Source organism: Poecilia mexicana, unplaced genomic scaffold (assembly GCF_051168715.1).
Source record: "Poecilia mexicana isolate PSO_F unplaced genomic scaffold, ASM5116871v1 scaffold_21, whole genome shotgun sequence".
Taxonomy (NCBI): domain Eukaryota; kingdom Metazoa; phylum Chordata; class Actinopteri; order Cyprinodontiformes; family Poeciliidae; genus Poecilia; species Poecilia mexicana.
Genome location: NW_028263390.1, coordinates 17466440 through 17478369, shown reverse-complemented (window position 1 = coordinate 17478369; position 11930 = coordinate 17466440). Strand labels below are relative to the sequence as shown.

At 40.1% G+C, this 11930-nt stretch overlaps 1 protein-coding gene across 1 annotated transcript; it reads left to right on the top strand.

Annotated features, from left to right (window-relative positions):
- The first annotated feature begins 3165 nt into the window (after positions 1–3165).
- LOC106911346 (synaptotagmin-14-like) lies at positions 3166–11843 on the top strand. The gene is made up of 7 exons (XM_014978130.2): positions 3166–4244; positions 4420–4554; positions 5814–6067; positions 7090–7527; positions 7628–7808; positions 8538–8594; positions 9879–11843. The coding sequence occupies exons 1-7, from the start codon at positions 3317–3319 to the stop codon at positions 10193–10195; spliced, it is 2310 nt and encodes a 769-aa protein (XP_014833616.2). The 5' UTR covers positions 3166–3316; the 3' UTR covers positions 10196–11843.
- Positions 11844–11930: the final 87 nt, after the last annotated feature.

The window sequence follows — 11930 nt, the reverse complement described above, 5'->3', positions numbered from 1 at the left end:
GCTGCAGAGGTCATGCTGGCTCAGTCGGGAGTGAGAGTTGACACGTGAACCTTAAAACCACTGGATCTGATTAAGCGTGAGGGATTTATTACATGCGTGGTTACCTCAGAGCTGGATGACTTTGTGTGTTAAGTTACAAACTATATCTGGATTTTAACACAATTGCGGTTATAAGGTAAGGCGGTCGCTTTATTATCTAACTTGTGTTTTGCCATTCTTTAGGATTGAGCATTGGTCATTTTTGGCAGGGTGCAGCAGGCATGCTGTACTACTTGAAAAAGCTGAGACAGTGTCTTTCCTGTTGCTATGGTGAGAAAGGTCTGTCCATGCCAAGTTTAGTTCACTTTCACAGCATTTAAGGAAGATCACCACAGAGCTAACATGACTGCTTATGTTAACCAAGCTTCGTAAGTTATTTTAATCAGCAACGCTGGGAACCTTAAGCAACATTTTAAATGCTTTAATGCTCTATTTGAATATTTGTGGGTTTGACTGGAAGTAATGTTTATCTTCAGTGTTAAATGACATATTTTGTTTTAATTATATACTACATTTTCAGCAAAATCTGGTAAAAATGCTGTCTAGTGTGTGTTTATGCTCCTAAGGCACAAACCTCATGTTGAGGGGTCAGAGCGATTTTAAACAAAGCTTGCATTTACGAAAACGCTTTTAGCGTGACTATGTGGGATAACATGACATGCACAAAGGTAGGTGCAAAGAATAAATTGGTGTTCATTCTTCAAAGGCATTTTACAAATGTCCCCAATTGAGACTTTTTTTTTTTTTACTGAAATCAGTTCCAGGATCCTTGGCAGGATTTTGTAGGAAACAAAAAAAAGAGTCAGAAAGGTGTAAAAAGTTGAAGATAGTCATTTTAACTTAATAAAAAACTGAGCTCTTTACGGATTTTCATATTACAGGTGTGTGTATGTATGTGTGAAGGGGTGTTTTCCAAGGACAAATTGCATCAATTCTTAAAGCTCTGAATTGTCTTAGGGTCGATTCAATCCTTCACTAATTTGTTGATCCATTTCAGGCAAACATGCTGCTATTTTGTTCTTACCTACTTCAGTTCATAGAAATAAATCTCATTTTAAACCATAGCACATAGTTCTGTGGTAAATTTGTCAATTTTGATGAAATATATAGAGAACATAGAAAAAAATGTCCCAAAGGCTGAACCGATGCTCTGTTGGTATGAGAAGGCAAAATGACCAGTATTCTAGAGAAATAAAATCAGTTTCCTGAGCCAAGAAACTGAATTATAAAGATCATCAACTGCAGAAACACTTCCATAGGCAAATGAATTCTGGAATAAAGCATTTCCAGCAGTGAAAAAGATAAAAAAAAATACACCATTGTCATTGGCTCCAAGGTTTTTGTCCATTAATCCTGCAATATAGTTCCATACTGTACCTGAAGAGTTTAAATCTGCTCCATTATTAAAATGTGTCGGTGTGAGTTTAAGCTACATATCTCAATATATTTCAAAAACTAAACAAAATAACACTACTTATTATAAATCTTGTCTAAAAAGTATTTTCCTTACTAGCTGTTCTTTCTTTTCAACGGTTAAAAAAAGCTGCTCAGACTGTAGCTAATCTGCCTGACAGCCTCCTAAATGATGGTCCAATCTGATTTTTCGGGCTTTACTGAATCTACTTTTCTGTTAGATACTGCTCCTTTGAGACTCTAGTAAAAATAGCACAGGGCTGCCTGCTTGGTTACATGAAGTGTGGATGGCCTACATACACCACCGCGGCTTATGTCTGCCTGTGAAGTAAGAGGAATAATGGTTGATTGAACTCACAGCAGCTAATGCTCACCATTTTGCCTGAAAAGTTTACTTATTTCAGTGTGAGCTGTTTATTTATTTTTTTAAATAATAAATTATTAATAGATGATTGTTTTTACAGTAACTCAGTTTTGTGTGTTATTATTGCTCAGCTCTAAGAAGATTTTCCGGTTCTTTAAAAAGATTTGGTGTACATTTTTGTTTTTACTGCAGTGTTGCATTTTCCTAAATTTTTTTCTCGTTGTCTTTCTCTTTTTCTTGTCTGTTCTCCTCTGATCTTCCACAGTTTCTCCTGAACTTCTGGGTGTTTTGTCTTCCATTGCAGCCTTCGTGGCGTTGATGGCTCTGTTTTTTCTTTACCTCAGCAACAAACTGTCTGTGCAGAGTCCTGACAATCTGTCACATCTCAATGGACAAAAGAACCCCCACCAAGGTACTCAACATATTGACAGACTGGCCATATGAGCAGAAATGCTCTCAGTTATTGGTTACAAAAATCCTCGCAGCGTGGGATATTTACAGTTGCAAAGATAGTCTGCTATACCCAGAGAAAATATAGAAGAGCAGTGACTTTGCAGAACCTCTAAAATGAATTAAAATACCAGAAGTGAAGTGGTCAACAACCAAACAGTTCTCCTGTATTATTCATAAGTCTAAACTGCGTTGTAGTGTTTGCAAGACAGAAGGATTTTCTTTCAAAGACACACATAATCTAAAATCAACAATTCAGCGTCACCTGAAGAAAATTTAACGTCCAAAACCGAATCTTAACTTTGGGGTCATTTTGAAGAGAGCTGTGGGCAGGAAATGTACTCAAAGTCCCATAGATTTGGCGAACAAATCTATCAACAAATTAGTTTAAAGGTTGCACACAAGAACCGCATGACTGTTGTAGTTTCTTCTTCTTCTTCTTCTTCTTCTTATTATTATTATTATTATTATTTTAACTTAAAAAGTTTAAGTTAAAAATTAAACTAAGCCAAACTCTTTACGGTTTAGTTTGGTTTTCAGTTGAATTAATCTTTTGTTTCTCCCATAAGAGGTGAAAACAAGTAGGAAATTATTTATCATGGGCTCATTTGTTCATAACATGAAATCCTGGCATCAATTAATTAATCAACTTCATTTATGACATTCGGTAGATTTGGTTACAGTGAGGTGAGTCAGCTTTCTTAACAAATAGGAAACTTGACAAAAACACTTGACTAAAGGTGGCCCAGTGCTTGGTACTTTAAAATATTAAAAACAATGAAACAAAAACACTGAAAGCAGACTTATATGTAGAGCCAAATTTGTACTAAGGAGAACTTAGATAATGTGAATTTTCTTAAAATTCGGCTTCACAGCTAAGCAGCAAACAGTTACCCGGTGTAGGCTAGAATCTATTATCAACAAGCTGGTGAATGCATGTACATACTGTGATGATGGCATCACACCCTGCTAACCACCACATGTCTGTGTCAGTGCTTCTGATGAGGTAAACCCCGTGGTCAGCGTGTAATAGAATCCCCCGACTGAGAGATGGCCTTCTTCAAGAGCTTCCAGCCGACCCTGCCGTCTGTCAACATTTCTTCCATCCTGGACTCAGTCACCAGTCGTGTGGATGATCTGGCCAACGCAGTCAGCGATGCCACATATGCCGTCAGCGACCAGCTCACCGAGCAGGTTACCACCATCATCAATAAGGTGCAGGAGGAAGAGGAGGGGGAAAACAGCAGGAGCCAGGATGCTGCTCAGGCCTCCGGCTTGCAAGAGGGCAGGGCCGGTAATAAAAGCATGTGGCAAATGCAGAGAAACTCAGACGTTGGCCAGACCGGGTCGAAAAACAACCAAAACAGCGACGCAACCGAGGGACAGAACTCCCAGAGTCAACTGGAGTGGGAATGGAGGGACGGATGCTGGCGAGTTAAAAAGACGGAGGCCGAGCTGGCAGAAGAAGAGATGAGGAAGAAGGAAGAGAAGGAGATGCAGGAAAAAAGAGAGCAGAGAAGAAAGGAGAGGCGAGAGAGGCAGCTGGAGAAAGAAGCAGAAGCCAAAAGAAACAGAGAGGAAGCCAACGAAGGAGGGAAGGAAGAGGAAGATGAAACTTCTGAGAAGACAGATGACAGAGACGGACAAGAAAGGAAGAAAAATGAGAGTGAAGATCCAATATCTGCTCAGCAAAAAAGTGATGAGTGCGATAAAACTTCTTACTTAGCTGACAGCGAAATAGAAACAAAGACATCAAAACAGGAGGAGGAAAAAGACGGGGAAGCCGAAGAGGGGCAGGAGAGAGAAGCAGACAATGAGGAAGAGGACGAGCCATCTAGGTCATCGTCTAAAGTCAAAAAGAAGAAGTCGGATAAGAAAAAGGACAAAGAGAATTCAAAGAAACCTGAGGAAAACTTAGATGTGGAGAAAAAGAAAGACAGAAGCAAGAAAAGCAAGAAGAAAAAGAAAGGAAACCAAGGTCAGAGTGAGCTGCTTCTGTGTGAACACCAAACTCTGGATCTCTCCTCGACTTTCCACTCTTAACATTTCGGAGTGTTGTCCTTCCTTCTTCTTGCCTCTTTAAGAATTGCATTCACCATTACTTAAGAGATAAATGTAACGCTTGAACTAAAGCGCCCATATGTCCTGTACAGATGGAGTTGTATCAAACAGCGAAGAAGAAAAAAGCCCGGAGGGTGTGACCCAGCAGAACATAACGTCTGCGTGGAGCAAAGGCAAACAGTCCAGTGAGCAGGGAGGGTACAGCAGTGAGGCCTCCAGCGAACAGGGTGAGCCTGCACATATGGTCTTCTCTCTAGTTATGCAACATTGTTTTGAACCAGTATGGTAAGAAAAAATATGTATTTAAAGTCTAAAGGTGGCACACGGCCCGTTCAGAATAATTTAGAGACACGAGGAATAGTTTGTGAAGAAACATATCACAGATAACAAAGAAAACACAGTCAGTAATTACAGCTTATCATAGCATAATTACTGTAGTACCATTGTATAATTACTGGTATCAGTAATTATACCAGTAATTACTGGTATAATTACTAATATTTGCCATATTTTTCCAAGCATCTACAAGTAAAACTAATTTTCTATGACAGGACAGGTAAACGCAGATTTATGCTTTTAATTACTTAATTTAAGATACACGTTTGAATTAAAAAATAAATCTGCCAAAATACTACACATGATGCAGGTTAAGTTTTGGCCTCCAGTCCTGAAGAAATTCACTGAAAAAAACAAAAATCAAAAACAACTTTTCAATAGAAGACATTAGTAAACCTCTGTAGAATCTAGCTCAGGCTTAAGATTATTTATCTATTTATCTTCTGAATTACACATACATCCTGTCGGCTGAATACACAATGAAAATAGTATAAATCAAATTAGCATCACTGGTCCATAAAGTGTTTATTTTTTAGCTAAAAGGTTTTAATGCTATGCTAAGCTAAGCTAACTGGCGCCCAGTCAGATGGCAGCTGGTAATGAATACAGAAAACTCAAAGGACAGCAAAGATAATTTAGAGTAAACTATATACGCTTTCTATTCAAAATCTAAAATGTCAAACTTTACAAATGTAGTCTTTACATCCACATTGTGTTACAGGAGGCGGTATTATAATGGCTTTTCGAACAATGTTTTGATGTGTGAAAAAAATACTACCCACAAACGGCCGCGCCACCTAGTGGCAAAGCTAGGAACTACAGCACAGCCCTCAGAACAGGTGATAAATATTTAGTTCAAAAGATGGGAATAGAAAAATAGATAAGTCATCAATAAGATGAACAAAATTGTAAAAAGCATTAAATCTGCTGAGTTAGCATGAATGAGCGACTTATGACAGCTGGCAGCAAACCCAGACAGTAACTCTGTGGACAAAACATTTTTTAATTTTGATTCTGGCAGCCATTCAACCATAGAGTCCAAAGGACACCTAATGAAAGTTTCTGCACAGCACAGTAAATCTCAAATAACAGTGATTCCATCTCATGTTACCTCGTCTTTTGTCCCTCTCCGTCTCTGCGGTGACTCCAGCTGCCAGTATTCAGAGGATAAAGAAAGACTCCTCTCTGACTGAGCTCCAGCCTCCGCCGTACCAACACGTGAGCTCAGGCACACGCAAGTCCTCACGCTCAGAACGAGGAGTCAGGAGACCGCCGTCCCCGCAGCAATCCGACAGCCCTCGCTGCTCCAGTGAGGCCAGCGTGGAGCAGGACACCGAGAGTTACCTCAACAAAGGCTGTGAGGAGGACATTCCCAGTGACAGCACTGCTGTTCTGAGCCCAGAGGTTGGTTCTGACTCATTATTTCAGCTAATGAATCAATAAACTTTCGTAATGGTTTAACATCAAATACTCTGTGAAAAGTACCACAGGGAAGAGTGTAAAATTGCTGTGCACCACCACGTTATTTCAGTAATTTTGCATTGCCTTGCAGGAGTGTTCATAGTCCTTGAATCTTGCATTTGAAATAACACACAGTAGTTGATGATTGTTAAATAGAAGGAAATTGGCACGAGGATTTAATTTCCTTTCCTCTGAAAAGTACCGTGTGCTTTTCAGAGAACCACCTTTTACCGCATTTACTGCTACAAGTCGCTATTAGTTTGAACATTGAGAGACTGAGATTGTTGTTCAACTGCCTTTACAAAATAACTGTCAGACTGGATGGGGGTTTGTGTGTGAATGTCAGTTTTACAGTCCTTGGAGTTCGATCTGCATTTTGACTAGACTATTCTGTCTAATGAAAAAGCTTTAACATATTTATTAATATTTTTTCTTCCACTTCCCAGTTATGTGCTACTTTGTGGTAAAGTAAAATACTTAGAAAAAGGTATGAAAAATTACACCTCAGGTTGGGGTTGGCGATATGCACTTAAAGTTTTATCGCAACATTTTGTGGTACTGATGATAAATGTGACAATAAGAACTATTTGTTGCTACTTTGCACACAGAGAGACGTGATTTGTATCACTAAGTTAATGGTATTTAATCATATTTTCAGATTTATTAATAGATATTGATACCCTCATTGAACAAACAGTGGAGAAAATACTAAAACAAACAATCCCAACAATACAAAACGTCATTACTTGAAATCAACGTGATAGCTATAAATCAAAATTCTTATCACAATAAGAAATGTATCACAATACATGATACACGATACGATAAATGCCCACTCCTAACCTCAGGATTTTTTTTATTATTATTATTTAAGTGGTTACCATTGGCAAAGAGTTAATGTTTACTTTACCAGTCAGTACCAGAATGTGAATGTAACCCCTCTGTTGTTTTTTAATGTTTTTTAGAACGGTTCTGGTCTCCAGCTTCCTTCGGCCTACGAGCCAGAGCCCATCGCACAATACGGCACGCTGGACGTCGCCTTCGAATACGATTCTACTGAGCAGTGGTTGGCCGTCACGGTGACGGCCGCCACCGACATCCCCGCTCTGAAACAGACGGGCAACATCGCCTGGCAGGTCCACCTGGTCCTGCTCCCCACCAAGAAGCAGCGGGCCAAAACGGGCGTGCAGAAGGGTCCGTGTCCCGTTTTCACGGAAACATTCAAGTTTTCCCGGGTGGAACAGGAGGCCCTGGGGGACTACGCCGTTCGCTTCCGCCTGTACAGCATCCGACGGATGAAAAAGGAGAAGGTCCTGGGAGAGAAGGTGTTCTACCTGACTAAGCTGAACTTGCAGGGGAAGATCGCTCTGCCCGTCACGCTGGAGCCTGGCTCTGAACTTACAGTGAGAACATCTTGTGAAATTTTACCCCCCTTTAAGTTGACTTCACATGAAGCTGCATAACTTGTCTTGTTTTTTTTTTGTTTTTTTTCTATCATGCCAGGGTTGTGGCTCTCTTGTAAGTGTGTCTCGTAGCGCAGGTGCTTTGTCCTACCGCTCCACCGAAGACTCATCGCTGCCAGAGATCCTCCTGGGTCTCATTTATAACTCTGCCACAGGACAGCTTTCTGCTGAGGTTATACAAGGAAGCCACTTCAAAACTACAGCTTCTGATAAACCTGTCAGTAAGTACTAAAGTATTGATGTGGAAGCCCTTATCTCTTGAATTTAGTTCCAGCTTGCTGTGAATTTTCTATTACTGAAATTTCATTTTTCTTTCGCTACAATATCTGTCTGTCAAACTGGCTGCTTCGAGGAGAAAAAGGTCAAATCACACTGAAAATGTAAAATACAACAGCGCATAATTTAAAACTACAAATAGGTATTGACTCAGCATTTTTATTCTAGTTTTGGTGAGGTCCAGCTCGTCCTTTACAAAGTGCTTCAGATGTTGCATTTGTCAAACTCTCTCCTGCAGAATTATTGATTCCTTCATTAGAGATGCAGTCTAGGAAGCAAGTTTCACATTCCAGATGGAAAAGGATGAATATTTTTCACATTTAAGGAACAAAAATATTTAATGTTAACCCCTTGGAGAATTCTGGGATGTGCCAGAGAAATGACTGAATCCAACTCTGGACAGAAATAAATACTAGTCTGGGAAATTAAACATTGGTGACTTCTTTTGATGTTGCAGGCTACGTATCTGCTTTTGGAAAGGAGTTGCATTTAACTCCCAGAGAGATTCATCTTGACAAATTTTACTTCTCTATACAGCGATCAAAAATACTTAATAGTCAGTTTGACATGCAATTTGCAACTGAGACAACTCTCTGGTGAACATCACATTCGCTAAGTTTACCGTCTTTCTTCTTTCCTTTCTCCTGTGTGCCGTGGGGTGCGTCCACTCTCAGACGGTCTATTTTGTTGTGTGAAACACTTCGTAGGGGGACAGCTGTATATCATGAGAGGTAAGGCTAAATAAATGTATGAGTCTAGAAGTTTAAAACTTTTGGTATGGTCCAGCAGGTCAATCTGCATTCTTCAGACTGAAATGATTACTTCTGAAAAAAGAAAACAAACAAACAAACAAAAAAATGACTTAATTTAATGAATCAAACTACCCCTAATCATTCATTCAACTGTAGTGATATGCAGTTCAGAATGTCAGTTTATATATATATATATATATATATATATATATATATATATCTCATTGACGTGCGGTGAGGTTCATTGCATTTAATATATGGAAAATCATTCCATATATTAAATGTTTCTTAGCCATTTTATTGCTGGCGTACAGACAGGACGAACATGCTCTCAAAGTACGGCAGCCAGTGCAGTTGGTGAGAGGTTGCGCAATCCCAGGTGAGGCTCAGCTCGCTGCTGCCTCACCAGCTTCGCTTCTGAGCATCTGAATGGGAAAATGCGAAAATCCAGCGATTTTTAAGAAAAAACTAATCAGAATTGCTTAAGCTACGTAAAAAAATTGATGCTTTATAGTACAAACCACAGGGTGAAAATAGCAATATAAATGATTTTATTATTATATATTATTTTTCCATGATGACAGGTGAGGCTCTGCCTCACCTGCCTCCCCTGACCGCATGTCACTGATATATATTATGATATATACATTTTTTATGCTCTGTTTCACTCTCATTGTGTTTAACTGAAATTGTCACAGCCAAGTGTAACAACAAATAACAGAAATTAATATAAAATTATTTAAAAGGACAGTGGTAAATCTGACAAAGGGAAATAAAAATGTGAAATTCTATTTTTGTTTAGCCGGAGTATTAGGATCTCAAAAGACATATTGGTTATTTTTATACGGTGTTGTGAACAGTTATTTTGTCTTAAAACAACATGTAAACAATACAAAAATGTAAATTTTTGACAAAATTAGGAAGAAAAAAATTGGAATGTTTAGGATAATATTTTAAATGCTGTAACTACTAACAGCTCTCGGTTGATCTCTATTTGCCTCATTGAGAGATTACTGGCAACAATTTGTCTTTATTTTGCAGAAACAAATTTTCACTTTGGCATTAAGGAGTTTTTTTTTTTTTGTATATTTTCTGGTTAAAGAAGCCAAACTGTTGATGATGATTGATTTGTAAAAGCAATTGAGAAAAGAGTAAAACATCCAAGGGCTCTTTATGTTCATTATTAAAATGTCTGTTGCAGTGCCTAATTTTAACCACTTGATGGCACTCCATCCCTGATCACCTGCACGTCTCTTCTTCCAGACACCTACGTTAAGCTGACCATGCTGGACTCCAAGGGCAAAGAGATGTCCAAGCGCAAGACGGCCGTGTGCCGCGGCCAGCCCAACCCCACCTACAAGGAGACGTTTGTCTTCCAGGTGGCGCTCTTCCAGCTGTCCGAGGTGTCGCTGGTGGTGTCCGTGTTCTGCAGGCGGAGCAGCATGAGGCCCAGGGAGAGGCTGGGCTGGGTCTCCTTGGGCCACAGCAGCACCACCGAGGAGCAGCAATCCCACTGGACAGAGATGAGGGAGGCAGAGGGGCAGCAGGTCTGCCACTGGCACACTCTGACCGACACCTAGGAGACGCTTTATGAGGATTTATGGAGCAACTGTAAAGAGCATCCAACGCTCTGGAAGAGCAGGAAACACCTTCTGCGTACGAGTGTTCTTGTGTGCGGTGCATTCAGGTGTGAGGGTGGTGGGCGCTGCTTCCCGGTCCTCACTGCCAGACTGCATGGCTGCCCTGTAACCTGCCACAGGGCTGATTTCATGGAGAAGGATTCATACCTCCGACTCCAGCCTTTTGAACGACACACTGTTAAAAAAAAACAAAACAAAAAAAACAAAAACACTGTAATTCAGAAGTAAAAACAATTTGTTTTCTATTAAGAGATTATTTTCACAGCAAAATCCGCATGCACACCAAGTGCTTACAGGACCAACATGACGCAACACCGTCCAGACGGCTTCAGCCTTTGAATCTCGGACCAAAGAGTTTGGTCCCGGACCGGCAAGACTCCTTCCAATTTTTTTCTGGGCTTCAGCTATCACCAGCATACCAGACATTTCTCCAGCACTGACAAATGAGGATGCAAAGAGTGGACTGTTGTTACAAGAGTCCTGCAACATGCTGCAACTTATGCTTACGAGCTGTTCTTTTTACGATATGTTTACATGCACACTGCAACATTTATCTTGCACATTTATGCAAGATAAATTAGTTGGCTTGCTCCGTTTTTTTTTGTTTTTTTTTTAATGATTTTTGGAGAACTATCTTTCATGGTTTTTATAAATCATTTGCATAACTCTGAAACACTATGCACATGACGCAGGAAGGGTGCACTTCTTCCCTGCGCTTGCCGAGTCTCCCACGGGATTTGGACACGGCTCTGCATGCCGTGTGCACTGAAGGACAGCTTCCCTTCCTGTGTAACACAGACTGAGCCCGTTTCACCGTTCAGCCTTCTGACAGCTCTGCCATGTTCGTTCATGTAGAAACACGGCGCATCACGCCGGGCCGAGGAGGAGTATGCAAAAGACCGCACAGTCCCAATAAACCGGGAGGGCAGCGCTGATGGCAACCTCAGCTGTGCTTCCTGAGCTGAAGCGAGGAATAAAGAAAAAAAAAAAAACAGTTAAAGACAGAAGAATCATATTCTTTTTTATATATATATATATATATACCTAATTGAAAATATGATGTTTCATAAAGGCTAAACAAATATTTGGCAGGAGCGGTGTAAGATTCTACCTGTATGCTAAAATGCTGATCTGTGAGAGCAGCTGTGAGCTAGAAAGAAAGAAAAAAAAAATCTTCCCTGAGGACAAATGAAAACTCCAGAGTCACACCCTTCCCTCCACCAGCTGGCTCGGCTTCAGAGGCGTGGGCTGCCCGCTCTGCTCTCGTTCTGTCGAAGCGTGCTGCGGTCGCACCTCATCAGTGGTATTAATTTCAAATTAACGAAGAACGCATCCAGAATTACTAACGGTTCATTTTTTTTTATTTCTTTTATTAAAAGAGATTGCTTGAGTGTAAAAAATGAAATCATTCCACTGTTGTTTCTCCCCCCCGCCCCCTTGCTTCTTTTTCCTTTGGCATCTTCACTAGATTAGAAAACATGTTTCAAAGTCCATGGCGCATGGAGATTGTCAAATCTGGACTGGATTATTCCATATTAAACTTGAGTTCTTTTGTTAATAGTTTGATATTTTTTGTTGATAAAATTTCCCCCCCAAAAATGAAGAGTCAGTGCTTTATTTGGCATGTTAACACACATGGGTCCAGTTTAAATGATGTGTGAGTGACTAAAAATGA

What these genes read in the sequence shown, in the direction of transcription:
- LOC106911346 (XM_014978130.2), top strand. Translation starts at nt 3,317, where the DNA reads ATGGCCTTCTTCAAGAGCTTCCAGCCGACCCTGCCGTCTGTCAACATT. An exon ending in GAAAAAGAAAGGAAACCAAG is followed by an intron (nt 4,245 to 4,419) that starts GTCAGAGTGAGC and finishes TGTCCTGTACAG; the next exon opens with ATGGAGTTGTATCAAACAGC. An exon ending in AGCTTCTGATAAACCTGTCA is followed by an intron (nt 7,809 to 8,537) that starts GTAAGTACTAAA and finishes GTCCACTCTCAG; the next exon opens with ACGGTCTATTTTGTTGTGTG.